This window comes from Paroedura picta, chromosome 2 (genome assembly GCF_049243985.1).
Source record: "Paroedura picta isolate Pp20150507F chromosome 2, Ppicta_v3.0, whole genome shotgun sequence".
In the NCBI taxonomy this organism is placed as follows: Eukaryota; Metazoa; Chordata; class Lepidosauria; order Squamata; family Gekkonidae; genus Paroedura; species Paroedura picta.
This window is the reverse complement of record NC_135370.1, coordinates 35210177-35229802: the sequence shown is the minus strand read 5'-3', so window position 1 is coordinate 35229802 and position 19626 is coordinate 35210177. Positions and strand designations below refer to the sequence as shown.

The 19626-nt window shown below is 43.2% G+C and overlaps 1 protein-coding gene across 6 annotated transcripts in view; it reads left to right on the top strand.

Moving 5' to 3' along the window:
* The window catches only part of RAPGEF4 (Rap guanine nucleotide exchange factor 4), a 220775-nt gene that overhangs the window by 145171 nt on the left and 55978 nt on the right, over positions 1-19626 (top strand). For 5 of the 6 annotated variants that reach the window (XM_077319703.1, XM_077319701.1, XM_077319699.1 and 2 more), the window contains 4 exons: positions 6170-6223; positions 7996-8102; positions 12363-12484; positions 14256-14439. In XM_077319703.1, the coding sequence (XP_077175818.1) occupies positions 6170-6223; positions 7996-8102; positions 12363-12484; positions 14256-14439 (467 nt within the window). The remainder of the gene's footprint in view (positions 1-6169; positions 6224-7995; positions 8103-12362; positions 12485-14255; positions 14440-19626) is intronic. The other variant, XM_077319700.1, reaches the window with a different exon arrangement.

The following is a 19626-nucleotide window of genomic DNA, read 5'->3' as shown; positions in this document are numbered from 1 at the left end:
GCAAGGCTAGCCCTCCCCTGGCCATCAGCAGGGGAGGGGGTAGAGCTGCCAGATCCAGGTCGGAAAACTCCTGGAGATTTGAGGGTGGTGCCTGGGGAGGACAGGGACCTCAGTGGGGTACAGTGCCATAGAGCTCACCCTCCAAACAATATCCATTTTCTCTAGAAGAAATGACCTCTGCAGTCTGGAGATGAGCTGTAACTCCAGGGGATCCTCAGGTCCCACCTGGAGGCTGACATCTCCAGACAAGTGGGTCTTGTAGAGCAGGGGTAGTCAACCTGTAGTCCTCCAGATGGTCATGGACTGCAATTCTCATGAGCCCCTGCCAGCAAACGCTGGCAGGGGCTCATGGGAATTGTAGTCCATAGACATTTGGAGGACCACAGGTTGACTACCCCTGTTGTAGAGCATCGTATCTGAGTAAAAAGTTGGGAGGGAGGTCTACCTTATGGGAAGGGAGAATCTGCAAAAGTAATTTTTTAATCACCTTAGTAGACCTTTACTGCATATGGCACAGCTGAGAGAAAGAAAGGAATTAGCCCAATTCGATTTGGGTGTATTTTCATCCAGTAATTAATGATGATCAGCTAAACTTGTGTTTCTACCTTGCACAGCCCAGCCTCCTGCCTAAGCACAGTTTGTGGGAGAATAACTGCATCATCTGCTTCTCCGTGTCCTATGTTTTCTCCACTAACATAGACACCGTTTAAGACTTAGTGAGACAGCTGGACTATAAATTATGCCAATAAAGAAATATTAAAAGCAGCAAAATACAGAATTCTGTTTAATGTCACTTTTGACTGAATACATCAGGACAAGCTTTCTCAACCAGGGTTTCGTGAAACCCTCAGGTTTCTTGATGGCCATGGAAGGGTTTCCTAAATGGCTGGAAGTTAATTAATTTTTAATATATTTTTAAAATGTGTTAAGCGATTATTGGCAATATGACCACATATGGTCATGCTGATCCACCCAGCCCTTCAAAAAATGGCCTGTGATGGGCTTGGAGGGGTTGGGAAGGGGGCCCTGGGTGGGTGGGTGTGTACACAGCCATGTTTCCCAACCATATTTTGTACAATTGCACCACTTTTGTGGATTCTTGAAGCCTGAAGAATGTTCCAGAGGTTGTTTAATGGTAAAAAGGTTGAGAAAGGTTGATCTAGAAAATTCAGAGTAATTACCTTCAGCCTTGTAAAGGCATTATCCTACTGAGAGTTCTTGGGGGCTCTTCACAAATGGTTTGCTGGAAACACTCTTTTTTACTCTATAAGGTTTAAAACGTCCATTGAAATATTTAAACAACACTTATAAATTAAAACAGTTGAATAACAATATAAACACCAACTATTTACATTATTTTGTGTAAATGGAAATCATTATCATCATCGTTATCATTGTTATTTATTGAATTTGTATACGGCTCCCATATGGCTCAAGGGGGTGAACTTCATACATTGAATACAAAAAAAGTTAATAAGTTTAAGTCATCACCCTAATTTCTTACTCAAGAGATTCCATTTCCTATGAGCAAGATAATAGAATTTTGTCATCGCATATGATATAATACCCTCATTGTCTTTTAATAAAAAATGTGTCAAGTCCATTCCGAGTTGTTCTAGCGCAGTGGTTCTCAACCTTCCTAATGCCACGACCCTTTAATACAGTTCCTCATGTTGTGGTGACTCCAGCCATAACATTATGCAAGTGATCTTTCACAGAAATTAAACAAACTGATCAATGGTGTGAAGATCCATTGTTCACAATTGTATATAAATTGTTTTTTACCCAGTTCAGTTCTGTCTCTTGTCCCACCATGCCGATCTCAGTCTTTTCTGTTGCTCCAGACAGATGAATGCTCTATCTCGATCTACCTCACAAGGCTGTTGTGTGGATGGTGCCCCCCCCGGACAAGCTGCTTGCCCTGCTGTGACCCCTGTGAAAGGGTCATTTGACCCCCCCAAAGGGGTCCCAACCCCCAGGTTGAGAACCCCTGTTCTAGCAGGAGTGATTATGCTCTTTCTGTGATCAAGATAAACTTTACAGTGGAGTTATATGTGGGAAATTTTCTCAGTGACATTAGTGCTATCTTCCATAGAGTACAGCAGATGGGAAGGCATCAAAGCAAGCTCTGGAAAAAGCCCATCTAAATTTAGCAAAAGGGATGGGTAATAGATAAGGGACTGATGAAATTCCTGTCCATGATTTGAGGGGACATGATTTTAGGCTTCGTTAAAATTTCTCACTCTGGATTTCAATATCAATGAAGCACTGATTAACCAAGGACTTGGCCATTCTCAATCCCACTTCCAGAAGCCACTCTGGATCGGCGATTTCCGAGTAATGGCAGCAGACTAAGGAACTTTTTAGTAAGCTCTGTTGGCTCTTCTGTTCCGGGGCTGATAAGCCAGGTAAAATCATAGAATAGTAGTTGGAAGGGACCTCCTGGGTCATTTAGTCCAATCCCCTACACTAGGTGAAAATTTAAACACCCACGTACTGGAAAACAGGTGTTGTTATGTGCGAAGTCGTGTCCGACCCATCGCGACCCCATGGACAATGATCCTCCAGGCCTTCCTGTCCTCTACCATTCCCTGGAGTCCTTTTAAGTTTGCACCTACTGCTTCAGTGACTCCATCCATCCACCTCATTCTCTGTCGTCCCCTTCTTCTTTTGCCCTCGATCACTCCCAGCATTAGGCTCTTCTCCAGGGAGTCCTTCCTTCTCATGAGGTGGCCAAAGTATTTGAGTTTCATCTTCAGGATCTGGCCTTCTAAAGAGCAGTCAGGGCTGATCTCCTCTAGGACTGACCGGTTTGTTCGCCTTGCAGTCCAAGGGACTCGCAAGAGTCTTCTCCAGCACCAGAGTTCAAAAGCCTCAATTCTTTGACGCTCGGCCTTCCTTATGGTCCAACTTTCGCAGCCATACATTGCAACTGGGAATACCATAGCCTTGACTAAACGCACTTTTGTTGGCAGGGTGATGTCTCTGCTTTTTAGGATGCTGTCTAGATTTGCCATAGCTTTCTTCCCCAGGAGCAAGCGTCTTTTAATTTCTTGGCTGCAGTCCCCATCTGCAGTGATCTTGGAGCCCAGGAAAATAAAATCTGTCACTACCTCAATTTCTTCCCCATCTATTTGCCAGGAATTGAGAGGGCCGGCTGCCATGATCTTTGTTTTCTTGATGTTGAGTTTCAAGCCAACTTTTGCACTCTCCTCCTTTACCCGCATCACCAGGCTCTTTAGTTCCTCTTCACTTTCTGCCATTAGAGTGGAAAACAGGTACTCAAGTGAAAGATGCTGTTTGAGGAGAAAGGTTTAATCTTTTGTTCCCAATTAGCTGAAAGCCCCATCACAGGAATGGCTCCCTTTGAGTAAGCATTAACGCCTGCTGCTCAACTACTAAAGGTAAAGGTAAAGGTATCCCCTGTGCAAGCACCAGGTCATGCCTGACCCTTGGGGTGACGCCCTCCAGCGTTTTCATGGCAGACTCAATACGGGGTGGTTTGCCAGTGCCTTTGGTTTGCCAGCAAGCTGGGTACTCAATTTACTGACCTCGGAAGGATGGAAGGCTGAGTCAACCTTGAGCCGGCTGCTGGGATCGACCTCCCAGCCTCATGGGCAGAACTTTCAGACTGCATGTCTGCTGCCTTACCACTCTGCGCCACAAGGGGCTCTTCTACTGCATTTCAATTTATTTCTTTTACTTTTCTACAACTTGCTATATTTTGTCTAAATTTATTTCTACATATTTTCCTATTTTGAAAACCTTTTTAAACTTTGAAAGTAAAATGATCTCTCTCAAGCTTTTGGAATATAGCCAAGTACGTATCGGAACGTTGGAAATGGAATAATTGTTGAAATAAGGGAGTGAACTGTTCCGAAATCACTTTGGATCTAGGCTGATGGTTAGTAGTTTTTAAATCGATTTAGTAGGCCATATTGCAAATGGCACAGCCGAAAAAAAGGAAGGAGTTAGTCAAATTGTGTTTGGATGTATTTTCATTCAGTAATTAATGATGATCAGTCAAACTTGTGTTTCTACCTTGCGCAATCAGCCGCCTCCCTAAGCATAGCATCGGCCATGCACTTGGGGGTATTATCGCCCTAAGAAAGCCTGTTTGAACTCTCTCCAGCACACTGAATTTATTAAATGGTCCTCATTGGGCCCCATAACTAAGTTGGGCTACAGATTTAGCAGTATACGACTTGATAGCAGCCAGAATAAATCCAGCTCCTTTCAATCTTAAAAAAATCTGAATTATAGTTTGTATGTAGATTGTTTTCTGTTATATTGGAAAATTACTCCTAGACATTTAAAGTGCTTAACCTGTCCAATACTTCCTATTAATCTGCCAAAAAATAGTTGTTAAAATGCATTATTTTTGTTTTTGAATAATTGAGAATTAGATGTTCTGCTTGACATTGCTGGCACAGGTTCTCCAGGGCTCGCTTGAACCCCACTCTAGATTGTGAGAGAATAACCACATCATCTGTGTACTTAAGTATTGGCACTCCCCCCCCCCCTTTCTGTTGGTTTTGGGATACCATCCATGTCCAGCTTTATTTATCGTGCAGATTTACATAAATGTTAAGTAGAAAGGGAGCCAAAAGACATCTGTACTTCACACCTGTCTGAAAAGGGATAGGGTTAGATAGCTGGCCCTCATGACTGTATCTTATTCAAAGGCTTGTGATGTCATGCAGTCTAATAATCCAGTGTAAGAGGTGTTCGTCAGTTGAAGAGTTGGAAAGTTTTGCCCACAACTGTCCATATGGGGCAGTGTCAAAAGCAGCCTTCAGGTCTACAAACGCTGCAAAGAGTAAACCATTTGCAGACCATGCATGCTTTTCAACAAAGCAGTCCAATGAAGTTTATTCCCTGGAAAGTGTTCATAGAAGGGCGCTGTTTATTCCATGGCATGGTTTTTCAAGATATGTACAAAACATACTGGGAAAAGGCAGATCATATTGACATCAGCTCATTCAAAGTATTACCCAAATTGACATGTATGTGATTTCCCATTGGAGCTATTTTGATGCCAATCTCTGAGCATGTTGGCTCCATATTTGACTGTTTTACATGTTTCAGCTTTTAGGGAGGGCTTCTTGATTCCTTTCATGATTTCATCCTTACATTAATGTATTCCCCTTCCATGAATGGGTCAAATTTGCACAAGAGATCTTTACTGCTTTCCAATTTCATTTGTGGCCCCTGTAAAATTACTCCCGATTATGGTTGCCAGCCCTCAAGATGGGGGAACTAGAGTTAGTTACAAAAGATCTGCAGAAGACAGAGAATGTCAGTTTCAGAGGGTGGACTCCATAGAGTCTGTATCCATGCCTGACCTCTGTCTTTAGACTCTACTCTGAACTCTCCAGAAATTTTGCAACATGGAGTTGGCAGCCCATCCCAAGGACCAGGAGCCCCTCAGGAATAATGTTGAATGTGACACATGGCGTTGCAGAAGGAAACAGAAACCAGAAGAAATAGGTTCTTCTCCCCTTGCTGCATGGGCTTTTGTTTTGTGTGTTCAGCTTGTTCCATTTTCATAAGAACCCAGGAGGATTTCTGTAATCCTCACTGTAGCCCTTGGTGTAGTGGCTAGGAGTGCAGACTTCTAATCTGGCGAGCTGGGTTCGATTCTGCACTCCCCACATGCAGCCAGCTGGGTGGTCTTGGGCTCGCCACGGCACTGATAAAACTGTTCTGACCAAGCAGTGATATCAGGGCTCTCTCAGCCCCACCTCCCTCACAGGGTGTCTGTTGTGGGGAGAGGAAAGGGAAGGCGAATGTAAGCTGCTTTGAGACTCCTTTGGGTACAGTAAAGCGGCATATAAGAACCAACTCTTCTTCTTCTTCTTCTTCTTCTTCTTCTTCTTCTTCTTCTTCTTCTTCTTCTATCATATGCCAAAATATTCCTGAGACTCCCAAAGAGGAGGTCCGGAGAGCAGGGAGCACATGAAAGTTGAAGACTATTTCTCTGAACCTTTTCCACTTGTGGAAGGTTGAATCCCATTGTAAGATGTCCTACAACTGGCAAAGTCGACTCTTCTCAGCCTCCAACTTTTTTTAGCATGTTTCTTTGACTTTGATTTTAAACCTCCTGATACCACGTTTATTTTCATTCTCATTGTTATATTACTTTCCCCCCCTAAATTTTATTTTTCAGACTCCTTTCATTGAGCATCACCTCCCACTTCGACCAGCTAAAACCATTACAGAGGTAATGGGTGGTAGATTTACGACAGTCCCAGGTTGCTAGAAAAATAGAAATAATTCATGAAGGGAATATTGAAAGGTTATTATGCCACCGGAGTAGTGATGTCATGTGATTCCCTCCTCTTCTGTAACCCCATTCCATAGTGTGCATGAATCAAATACTTGATTATCAGTTGGATCCTTAGATGTCACAGGGCTCTCTCAGCCCCACCTACCTCACAGGGTGTCTGTTGTGGGGAGAGGAAGGGAAGGCCACTTTGAGATTCCTTCGGGCAGTGAAAAGTGGGGTATATAAAAACCAACGCTGCTGCTTCTTCTAGAACAGCCACCTCTGACTCCCTCTGTAGCCCACATAGCCCTGTTCAACAGAGCCAAAGCAACAGCATGATGTGCAGAATCTGCAATGGGAAGGGGAATTATGAAACATTCCTCCAATGCACCAACCAAAATAGACCATAGAATCCCACCCTGTGCTCTTCGCTTCCGGGGCTTTCCATGGGTCAGTGCAGATTTGACATGGACACAGAACAAAGTCTGAGTCCGGGGGAACCTTTAATATCAACAAACTTTAATTCTGAGGATAAGATTAAAGGTTCCACTGGTCTCGAACTTCATTCTATTGCTTCAGACTAACATGGCGACCCACCGGAATCTGTCGCCATAGACACAATTTATCTTTGGCCTCCCCATTGAACTATAGTACAATGTATGTATATGATAGCAATGGACCTTTGACAAGTAAATGTGTTTATAAATGTGAGGTAAACATAACAAAGTAGTGGTGACCAAACTGAGTGCACACATGAAGCTGCGTTATACTGAATCAGACCATTGGCCATCAGAGTCAGTACTGTCTCCAAAGTCCCAGACAGAGGTCTTTTACTTTACCTACTGTCTGGTCCTTCTTAAACAGGGATGCTTTGGATTGAACCCACGACCTTCTGCATGCAAATCTGAGGCTCTTCCACTGAGCCACAGCCCCTCCCTGTACCATACTCAAGTACGGGGATCAAGTGGCACACAGCCTCCCCCGGCATCAGCTAAACAATTGGATCCTCTGTAGTCCTTTAAAACTTTGGTAAAAATATTGGTTGAAATCAATTTGTAATGGGATGATATGCTTAACAAAGAGTCAGAGTCACTGAGGAAGAGTGTTTATATTGTTGAAAACTGGCTTAATAGAAGCCGGGGTTCATTTTGCCTCTGCTCTGTCTTTAATAAAAGCCATAGAACTCTTTGAAGACACAGCCATGGTCAGCTTGGTTCATTTTCTTTTCTGGCTCTTGAGATTCGGCTGACGGGTCCTTACGGCTTTGACTGTGGCTTGTTGGCCATCCATTCCATCTTATGCTAGTGAAGTGGCTGGACATCTTCCCTTCATCCATCTAGTTTAAAAAACCTTTCCTAGAAACCAGTTTAGTTTCCCACCCTGGAAATTGCTACAAAGCTCCAACCCCTCCTGATAATTACAGATAGGCTAGTATTTTCGGAAGCCAGACCAGTCCTTTCCACTTACGGGACTCAGGAATTGAGCAGCCGTCTGAAATTCAGTGGAGCAGCATATACATTCTTAGAATGGGGTGCCTTGAATCCTGAGCCGTTGAAACAAAGCTCAGAAGCCCCATCATTGTGCGGAAACTTTGTGTTAAGAGAATTGCAGAAGGCTATTTGTGCAAAGAGCACTGTCGCAACCTTGGCTGGTGTTGTATTCCGGTTTTCATGGCCATTTGAAATAGGCTCACTGTTCTCTTTCTTGCTTCTTCGCCACTCTCCAAGGTTCCATCAGAAAAAATCCTGAGAGCTGGGAAGGTCTTACGGAATGCAATCCTCTCCAGGGCGCCTCACATGATAAGAGACCGCAAATATCACCTGAAGACATACAGGTATATGTGATAATGTCTGCATAGGAATTAATTTTTTTAATCATCTTGTGACTTTTTGTTGAGCCTTGCCATCCTTGGAGATCTCCAAAGACCTAAATGTATTGGGTGATTACTGTCAACCAAGTCAGAGGTAAGCCCATGGAACTCTATCAGAAGACAGTGTGGTACAGTGGTTAGAGTTCCGGATGTGGGGGACCAGCCTCAGAGCCCTACTCTACCACGAAAGCTTAGTGGGTGAACCTGGGCAGTCACACACACTCAGTCCGATCTTCCATATGGGGTTGTTGTGAGGATAAAGTGGAAAAGAGGGGAACAATGGAAGCCACTTGACACCCCTATTAGGGAGAAATCAGAAGTCCACGCTCCTAACCACTGCACCAAGCTGGCTTTTAAGATAATTTTAAAACTTAAACCTAAATTATAGTCGATAATGTTTTATATGTAAATCTTAAATTGGCTGTTTTTAAAGCCTTTTGTTATCCACCCTGAGCCAACTAAGGAAAGGCAAGATATAAAAATAAAATTGATTGACATAAGAGAAGCCATGTTGGATCAGGCCATCCAGTATCACACTTTGTGTCACACATTGGCCAAAACCCTGGCACCCTCTGGAGGTCCAGCCGTGGTCTTGCATTAAAAAAAGTATCTAGTGCCCGAACGACACAGTTCTGTAGCAGAGGACCAATCTACAATAGACACAGAGGAGCAAAAGAAGAAAGAATGTGCAGGAATTCTGAGGCATTAATATTCACAGTACCAGTATTATGTTGAACTGAGTCCTCAGCCACTGTATGTACATTGCCCATTCTGGCTACAAATAACAGTCTTACTAACATACACATGCCTAGGTCAGGCCACCTGGTTGAAGTAGGATAACGTATAACATGGGATGTTTCTTAGATCAGGGTTCCTTAATGTTCCCAATGAAACCTTTTACATGGGGTTCTATCTTGAGTTATAGCCAGAGTATCTGCATGTTACAGGTTTGGCAAGTTTATTTACAGTGAATTTCTGCTTGTAGTTCATGTTTCTGAGTATCCTGGTGGTGGCAGCAGTGCCTTGTTGAAATGATTTATTTGTTCTGCTGGGATGGGAATTTTGAAGGCAGGGGGATTTTGTGTCTCTTTCTGTTATGGATTTTGCTGTATAACAGCAATTGAACATATCCTTTTTTGGGAGTGGAAGAATTGAATCCCCCAAGGATGATTTTTTAATATTCTTGATAGTGAATGAGATTGGGAAACTAGGAGTTGATGTTTTTTAATTTCTTAGAAGCAAAATAGATCAAAGGATATATTTCATTCCATCTTCAGTCTTTTGTGTTAGGCAGATCTCTTGGTCAGAATTACAGTATCAAAGTGGATTTTCATCCAACTTCAGTTCTTCTTAGAGCTGTAAATACTTCTTTTCTAAATTTTTGAAGCCTGTGCACCCAATCACACCCAAAATGACCTATGACAGCAAAGAAAACGAAAACTGTAAAACCCTCATAACCAGGGATGCCAGTCTCTGAGTGGGACATGGGGAATCCCCTGGAATTACAGCTCTTCTCCAGACTACAGATATTAGTTCCTCTGGAGAAAATGGATGCTTTGGAGGGAGGACTTATGGCGCTTCACCCTACTGAGGTCCCTGTCCTCCCCGGGCTCCATCCCCAAATCTCCAAGGGTTTCCCAATCTGGATCTGGCAACCCTAGGCTCCCCCCTGGGGGAAAAAAAGCTATATGGAATTAGATGCCACTGAAATCCCTCTCTCCTCAAACCTCTCTGTCCCCAGATCTTCTATCATCAAGTAGCGTTGTCATTGACTGACAGGATCTTAGTCTTCTCTAGGTTGAGATCCAGTTTATTGGTCTTCATCCAACCATTGCCTTCTCCAGACACCTTTTCAAGACTGCTGTAGACCCTTCCAGTTCACCTGTTGAGGAAAAATATAACGGAGAGTCATCGGCATAGTAATGCTATATTACACCTGTCTCAGCAAGACCCAAGAATCCTTGATGTTCTTGATCATGCAGGCAGTGCCCTGTGTTAGCGTATGTTTGTGCACATGCGTTTCAATGGGGCCTTGTGGAAGTGGGGAAGTTGCCCCTTAGTTTGAGATCTCATTATTTTATTACACCTGTTCTTCAAAAAAGATTCCAGGTTGACCTAATGAATTGCATATGGCCTTTCTCTTCTCAGATCAGGAGATTAAATGGCCAGACGTTGTACAGCTGCTATAATTGAAAGATTATTTTAACTCTATATGAATTTATTGGATTATATTTGCTCATTTTAATGAAATGTATTTAACCTTTTAAATGTACCATTGCTGGTCTAGTTAGTCTATTAGTTTGTTAGCTAGCTAGCTAGTTAGTTAGTTAGTTAGTTCATGGATGCCATTTTAGTGAAGCCAGTCTGTAATCCTTCCCCCTATCTTAATCGTTGTTCATATTCTACTTTATTAGAATATATATGTGAAAGGATTCTCATATAGCCCGAACAGTATATTATATTTTTATTATTGAACAATAGAAGGTTTGTGACAAGACTGTTGTTCATCTCAGTGCTTCCCAGTGGCTGGCTGCCGTTTTGTGATTGCTGCTTCCCATGACAGCCATTTTGTGGTGATGCCTACTTAACTTGGTCAGTTTCGGTTTAATTTCTGTGAAAGAACACTTACATAATTTTATGGTTGGGGGTCACCACAACATGAGGAACTGTATTAAAGGGTCGCGAGATTAGGAAGGCTGAGAACCACTGCTCTAGTGGAATTTGAAATATATCTCCAAGTGAGTCTTGTTGAGACACTTCCTAGCCCTGTCTTCTCTACCCCTCTGAAAACTGAAATAGCACTACGAAAACAAGTTTCTTTGAAGGAACGTTTTCCTAAGAGTGTGTCTTTTCCTTTTCATGTCATTTTTGTGAAACAACAAACTTGGAAATTTAATTAATTACTATGAAACCAGGCATGGAACAACCGAGAAAGCGCTGTGAAACCTTTCTCCTAAATACAGCCAGTTGAATTAGAAATCACTACTGTAATTAGTTCTGCTATATCTCTTGAGTATAAAATCTCCTTGTCCTGTGCCAAATCACAGGCATGTTTTTGCCATATGGGCAATTGTACGGAACAAGATAATATTTTGCCTGCATTGTGCTCCCAGTGGGAATTGAACCTACAGAAAGGGTAGCTCTGCAGAGTAATCTTGTGCAGAGGTAACTGAAGTCTATGTCCATTGAATTTGCCGGGTTTAGGAGTAACGCTGAATAGGGTTGCAGTTTTGGAGTGAAGTCCTGAGCCGCTATACCTTTCTAAAACTCCTTCAGAGAGTAATTTTAGAAAGGTGTACTTTCACAGATCCCTGTGCAGTTCATTCAATGGGACTTGCTCCCAGGAAAACATTTTAAAGCTTGTAGTGCTAATCTAGCACATCCTTTTTCAACCTTTTGACCATGGAGGAGCCCCTGAAATATTTTTTCAGTCTTTGAAGAGCCCCGAAAGTGGTGTCAGCTGGCCCTGCCTCCCTGCCAAAGGGGTCTCAGAGCAGCTTACAATCACCTATCCTTCCACTTCCCACAACAGGCACCCTATAAGGTAGGTGAGGCTGAGAGAACTCTGAGAGAACTGTGACTGGCCCAAGGACAACCATCTTATTGCACATTGCGTAGTGGGGAATCAAACCCATCTCTCCAGATTAGAAGTCACTCCCCTTAAGAGCCAGTTTGGTGTAGTGGTTAGGAGTGCAGACTTTTAATTTGGTGAGCCGGGTTTGATTCCCCGCTCCTCCCCCACATGCAGCCAGCTGGGTGACCTTGGGCTGGTCACAGCACTGATAAAGCTGTTCTGACCGAGCAGTAATATCAGGGCTCTCTCAGCCTCACCTACCTCACAGGGTGTGGGGAGAGGAAGGGAAGGCAGTTGTAAGCTGCTTTGAGACTCCTGGTAGGGAAAAGCGGTATATAAGAACCAACTCTTCTTCTTATCCATTACATCAAGCTGGCTCTTAATCCACTGTGTCATGCAAACCTGACTGTTATTCCTGTTGAGATAAGGAGACTGGACTGAATAAATCAGCGGCATGTCCCCTGGAACAAAACTAGCTGAAGCAGAGTTCCTTGGCCCCATTATTATTCCCAATAATTTCTTCAAGCAGATTCCTTCTCCTGACCGGATTCAGTTTATTGGTAGATTCTTATGCCTTCTCAAGTTCCTGCCACCATTAGGTACATTGTAGATATTAAAAGTGAAACCTGTTTTTTTCTCCTCTCCCTCAGACAATGTTGTGTTGGAACAGAACTAGTAGATTGGATGATGCAGCAAAGTTCGTGCGTTCATTTACGGACACAGGCCGTGGGCATGTGGCAAGTACTGTTGGAAGAAGGCGTTCTCAACCACGGTAAGAGGAAACATTGCTTTACAGGAAATTCCTCCCGTCAGAGTCGCTGCGTGAATGCTTTAGCAGTTCTAAAGGGATCATAATTCTGTTAGAAATACAAAATATTATGAAAAAAATCTATATCTGATCTGCATATGAATGTGTGAGTGAATACACATCTGCACCTAGGCGATCATAATTACCCATTACCAAATGTGTTTAATAACAGCAGTATTTGTAACAAGGGAGGACCTGTTTGTTGCTGGATCCCCCACCAGGATACACACAGAGCCATATTGCATCTCTGAATGGATTCCCATTGGTGACAGGCTGTGGACATGTCTAATGCTTTTCAGTGCCCGAGTTGAACTCTTCGCTTTTATCCATAAATGTGAAGGGGTATGCAAGAAAACCTAATTATTACCTAGGGTGAGGGATGAGTTTTACCTCTACCTCTTCCTGTATAACAACTTACAACCTTGTCTTGTCATTCTCAGATTGGTCAATCACTAGCAGCATAGCCATACGCTTCATACACCTAGCCCCATTCTTTAATTCCATGCCTTGTCAGATTAGAGCATGGGTCCCCAAGCTGTTGCCCATGGTCACCATAGCACCTGTTGACACCATTCCAGGCACCCACCAATTGTTTTATAAAGTAGGCAGGGTCAGGAGAGGGGGCTTTACTCCAGCAAGGTTTCTGATTGGCTGTGTAGATTTTTTTGTGTGTTAGTTTGACAGATGCTGCCTCCACAGCACAAGGACCCTCACTCAATAACCCATTCTGCACTGGTGGCGCTGTGCTGGGCTGCCACCAGGTGTTTGGGCTGGGGCAAGTTGCCCCGCCTCTTCCTGGTCGACCCCAGGTTTGTGCCTCCACACGAGGCAGCCAGGGTGACAAGCTTCCGCCACTCTGTGGTGGGGTAGCAGGGTCCGATTTTAAATTTTAAGCATAGGGTATTGCGTCACTCCCATATTAGCAACCTGATGTCCCTTGGCTAACGCGGGGCGGTTTGGGGGGGGGAGTTAGTAGGGTTAGTTAGTGCTCGCCTGTTGCCCAACATTGATAGTACGGATTAGTTTTAATGGTTTTATTGTAATTTTTATCTTGTAATCCTCCGTGAGCCTAAGGGAACGGTGGTATAAAAGTTTAATAATAATAGTAGTAGTAGTAGTAGTAGTAGTAGTAGTAGTAGTAGTAGTAGTAGTAGTAGTAGTAATAATAGCCCATTTTTAAAATGCTCCAGGCAGTATCATGGCACCACACAACGCTACAGAGTTGCGTGGGGAATTTTTTATCCCTTCTGGGACGTTATAGTTGTGGCTGCATGTGAGGAGGAGCCAGGCCAAGACAGCCTGACTCTTCCCTTCCCCAAGGCCCGGGCCCAACATAGACCCTGTCAGATATATCTGCATTCCCTTGCCCCAGGGCAAATGAGGGCCGGAGTCAAGCCAGCCCTAGGATGTCTCTGGCCCAGCCACAACGTCATCTAAAATCAGGAATTTTCCCTACCACTGGATGAGCAGTAAGGCGGGGCAAATTCCTGGTGCGGAATGGGACACTGTGTGACTGAAGGTAAGCTCCAGCAGCCATTTTGTGGCTGGTTCTGCCTCCTGTGGCAGCCATTGTGTAGCTGCGCCTACCATGCTGTGTCAGAATTCCAAACATGCCAAGAGGCTCAAAAAGTTTGGGGACCCCCAGTATGCTACTTAGGTACAACAATATCTATGACTACGTGTCTAACTGTGTAAAGAATAGATTAGAAGAGAAATTTTCTGTTGGTACTTCTAGTGGATCAAGAACAATACTTCCAGGACAAATACTTATTTTATCGATTTTTGGATGATGAACATGAGGATGCCTCTATGCCAACCGACGAGGAGAAGAAAGAATGTGATGAGGAGCTACAAGACACCATGCTTCTGCTATCTCAGATCGGACCAGATGCTCACATGAGGATGATTCTCAGAAAACCGTAAGATGACTCCTTTTGAGACTCATGGTTGTCGTACATGAAAAATACCTCATGAGATTAACAGTACAATCTTCTGTAGAGTTCCTTAACCCAGGGGTAATCAACCTGTGGTCCTCCAGATGTCCATGGACTACAATTCCCATGAGCTTCTGCCAGCATTTGCTGGCAGGGGCTCATGGGAATTGTAGTCCATGGACATCTGGAGGACCACAGGTTGATTACCTCTGCCTTAACCCATTATTTATTTATGTATTTCTTAAATTTCTATCCTGCCCTGTCTCAAGCGACTCAGGGGGGGGGTCACAACATATTTAATATTCCATACAACATAAATTAAATTTAAAACCTGTTTTACATTTAAAATCAAAGTGCGTTTTCTGCTAATATTGCCCTTAAAATGTTAGTTCAGGAGGGGATGTTGTAGATTAGTAAACTGCTCAGTTAGGTGGTACGGATGTAAGCACAGGCAGGCAGGCCTGGAGACCAAATATTAGGCCTTACTGGGTCTCAACCGAACAGCTCAAAAATCCTGCTTGGGGCTTTGACTGGAGTAACAATGCCATGGATTGAATGATAAATTGTGTCGCTAGGGAGGATCCATAGGTTGTAATTGGGACGCATAGTTGACTTTAGAAATCTTTTTTGCCACTGTGAAAGGTTCATCTCTTACTGTGAGTGGGACAGTTGTTGAGAAGCGGTTGTGAGTGGACAGGCAGCCAGAACAGGAAATGTTTAGTAGCTGCCTTCCTTTCTCCATTTCTCTGGCATCCCTATACTTTACATCATTATTAATAATAATAATTAAATCTGTGTACCGCTCTCCCATGAACAGATCAGGGCAGGGAACAACGTAATCACTACAACATACAACAATATTAAAATTTAAAAAATAAACATTTAAAATTATTAACGGCTGTCTGTTCAGTTTCATTCAGGTTACTTCCCGCTCACCCTGGATGTTCTGCTTGGGCCTATCTGATGGGGGTTCTAATGGGGGCCCACTAGATATCAGTTCACTGGCCCCAACTTGGCGGAAGAGCTCCGTTTTACAGGCCCTGCGGAACTACGTCAGTTCCAACGGGGCCTGGAGCCCCTCCAAGTAGTGCTGCTCAGGCATAGGACTGCCTTACCCCTCCATCTGCTGCTTGTGTGAGCTCATTTTGACTAGATTATTATTAAAACGTACAAGGGGTTTAGGGCACTGGCTGGAAGCTTGGCTTGAAAAAACGACCCCCAATTTGCAAATCGACACAGCTGCTGCCTTTGAGTGGGGACTCTCCCAGAGGATGCAAAACTCACGTAATTAACTGTGAAAGAAATAATGCAATTTCCACCACCACTACCAAAAAAAAAACTGCTGAAAAGATTACTTTGAGCATTTGATTGTATAATGAAGCTGTTGCTTTAAAAGGTGCTTTCTATTGTTCCCAAGCTGAAACTCACTTGCAAAATGTGTCACTTGTTTTGACAGGCAACTTAAAAAATTCTCTATTTATTACATTAACTGCAACATTTTAACTGTCAAATGATGAAAGAATGTCTGTAGTTTAAAAAGAAATCAGAATAAAGCTGCAAGAAGGGAACGCTGGCAGACTTGTTTCCATTGGGGAAAGGGTTTTTTTTAACCCCCCCCCAACACACATTGTGATAAATGTTAAATTAGCTTCTTTTCTTCAGTGTAGCAAACAAGGCAGTCGGCTTCTAATGATGTATGCGGAAAGACATACCCATCCCGACTATGCTACTAGAAAAATATTACTTGGACGATTTTAAAAAAAAAATCAATTCAAGAATGATAATACCAATTGCGTTTTTTAAAAAAAAATTAATCTGTATTTAGTGGATTTAGCTGTTCACATGAATGATGGTTAGCTTCCATTGAAACATAAATTTAAGCATTAAAAAAACTATGAATCCAACACTGTTGAATCTGAGAAGTGTTGTTATAATCTGCACTTGGTGTGCGGTAAAGAAATGGTTGCATTTTTCCCGCTTACCGTATTGGTGGTTATTTGAGGATTCTAAGAACAATCCCCAGACCCAAACTCTTCACTGGTAAAAAGCCATAGAGCAGGAGTCCTCAACATGGTTCCATAGTGCCCACCAAGTATTTTTAGAAAGTGAGTGGGGCCAGGTGGGGCTTCTGCCCAGTTTGGCTTCTGTGCACCTTTTTAAAAAAACATTTTCTTTGGTAGCAACTGCCAGCACAGCTCATGGATCTTCCTTATATGACTGAAGCTGGTAGACTGGTATTCACCATGTGGCTGAAGATTAGGAGTGATAGCTTCTCACCTGGCAAGCTGGGTTGGATTCCGCGCTCCCCCACATGCAGCCAGCTGGGTGACCCTGGCCTGGTCACAGCACTGATCAAGTTGTTCTGTCTGAGTAGTCCTGTCAGGGCTCTCTCAGCCTCACCCACCCCACAGGGTGTCTGTTGTGAGGAGAGGAAAGGGAAGGCGATTGTAAGCTGCTTTGAGATTCCTTCGGGCAGTGAAAAGTGGGATATTAAAAACAATTCTTCTTCTCAGTTTCTAACTGGCTCCACCGCCTGCAGCAGCCATTTTATGGCAGCCATTTTGTGACACATTGTGTCAGAATTTCAGAGGTTAAGAGACCTAGGAGACTTCCACATGGGGATTTTGCCCTGTGTGGCCAGCAGCATTCCTCTCTTCTTTTTTTTGGGGGGGGGGGGGAGGGGGAGCCACCATGTGTCACTGTGTAAATTCAGAGCATGTTGTGTGGAGCTGTTGGGGCTTTACATCTTTCATGTGGATTTAAGGGAAAATAATATGACTGCAGGTGGAGTAATGGCAAACCATCTCTAAATGGTTTTAATGTTGATGTTACCCGTCCTGAGCCTACTAGGGAAGGGTGAGCTATAAGAGTAGCAGTATTATTATTATTAAACCTCTAATCTAGGCAGGTGGGTGACATTCGACACTATCTTCAAAATGGCACAATTTTCTTTCTTCCCCTTTCAGCCCTTTAATGGGTCGTTTTTGAGAGTTTTATTTGTGGTGTCACTGATCCGTGGTGTCACTTTGTCACTCAGCTGTGAAGTGGAAAGGGGGTCTGCCCAGTAAGCAGGGGGCATACAGTTTCTTGCCTCAGGACTTCTGCGCTGACATGACCAATCTCAAGGGGGAATAGACAGCAGAGACCAGCCTGTGGAGGCCATCTCTTCCCACCTCCATCTCACCCTCTTCTGTTTCCACAGCGGGGGCACTGTTTTGGGTATAAGACATCTAACCTACTTTGGATGTAGGACATCTAACTCTAAATAAGCTGTCAACCTCTTCACTTGAAAATGATGGCCAAGGAGAAAAATTATCATGTCGTCAAAAGGCACTTCATTTGAAATTGATGAGGCAAAAAATCTAGTAAAATTCTGCCCCAGAATTTGTACGGATACAAAAATGTAATGCTTCCCTGGAATTGGATCAGGCTTTCTCAATCAGAGTTTCATGAAGCCCTGGGGCTCCTTGACAGCCCTGGAAGGGTTCCCGGAAGGGGAGGAATTAATATAATATATATATATTACCATATATATGTTACCATATGTTATCTGTATCTTTTTCCTGTTTCTTGCAAACTACCCTGAGCCGTCGGGTAGGGCGGTATATAAATATAAATATATAAATATTAATATAATATACATAATATATATTTAAATTTCTTAAACATTTATCATGTGGTATGACCATATATGGTTGTGTCAACCCCCCCCCCAGTGGCCAATGATAGTCCTGAAGGGGTTAGGAAGTGGAGGGGCTCCAGGTAGGCATATAAACAGCTATGCTTCCCAACTATATTCTACAGCAGGGGTAATCAAACTGCGGCCCTCCAGATGTCCATGGACTACAATTCCCAGGAGCCCCTGCCACCGAATGCTGGCAGGGGCTTCTGGGAATTGTAGTCCATGGACATTTGGAGGGCCGCAGTTTGACTACCCCTGTTCTACAGGATTGAGACACTTCTGGGGTTTCTTGAAGCCTGAATAATGTTTCAGGTAAATTAATGGTAAAAAAAAGTTGAGAAAGGCTGAATTAGATGATGGTAAGCCCAACTGCCAAAATTCCTTAGGATTCTTACTTTCAGCAGCTGTAATAGGAGACCTCCAAGTTTTCCTTACAGAGTCACCCTTTTTTTTTCCAATTACAGCCCTATATTTAAATTTAAATTAAAATAGAATTATGAGAAACATTTGATAAGGATTCTTCATATCATTCTTTCAGATTTTTTTTGATGTATCTTGTATAATTGATGACATTCTTTATCAAACCAATTGTCTTTTCATTTTGTCGGATTCTATTACATGACTGCGCCACAAAGGTTTCAACCGTTTTAAAAGTTGGACTGATAATTCTGGGAAACAATGAGAGCCTTTCAAGTTTTGATATAAGGAAAAAAGGTTCCTGTCCTCAAAAGTGTTCAAAATACTAGATATTCTTTCTTTCACTAATGGGGAAATCAGCCACTGACAGAACAAGCATTTCCTTCTCACCAGGTGGGTATAAGTTAGCGAAAGGCTTGGTTCTACAAACTCTGGCACCTTCATCCTCATGAAGAAATAAACACAGTGCTGCATGACTTGATGGGCTGTCCACAGTCTCTCAGCCAGAGCTTGCTTTTAACCATTAACCTAAAGCGAGGCGGACATAGTTTGAAAGCTTATCATATGTCTTTGCGAGAGCAGCTCTGGTAGCTGCAGCATGCTGATTTTTCAGAATTCTGCCACGGTAATGCCTGAAATCCTAAAACCAAGAATTTTTTTTAACCATTTCATGTAGTTGGACTTGAAACCCTTTCATGAATGGCGCCAGCTTGGTGGGATGGTTAAGAGTGGTGATCTCTAATCTGGAGTACTGGGATTTGATTCCCCAGTCTTCCTCCTGCAGCCAGCTGGGTGAGCTTAGGCTACTCACAGTCCTGTTAGAGCTGTTCTCCTACAGCAGTTTCTCTCAGAGCTCTTTCAGCCTCTCCTACCTCACAAGGTGTCTGTTGAGAGGAAGGGAAGGTGATTGTAAGCCACTTTATTATTATTACTATTGTTGTTAGATTTATTGTCTGCCACTCTCGGACATGATGGCTCGTGGCGGGTTACATACAACATTCAGTACAATAATATAATCCCCAATTTAACCCCCCCCCGGTTAAAAACCCCATAAAATTACAAAAATACAAAAC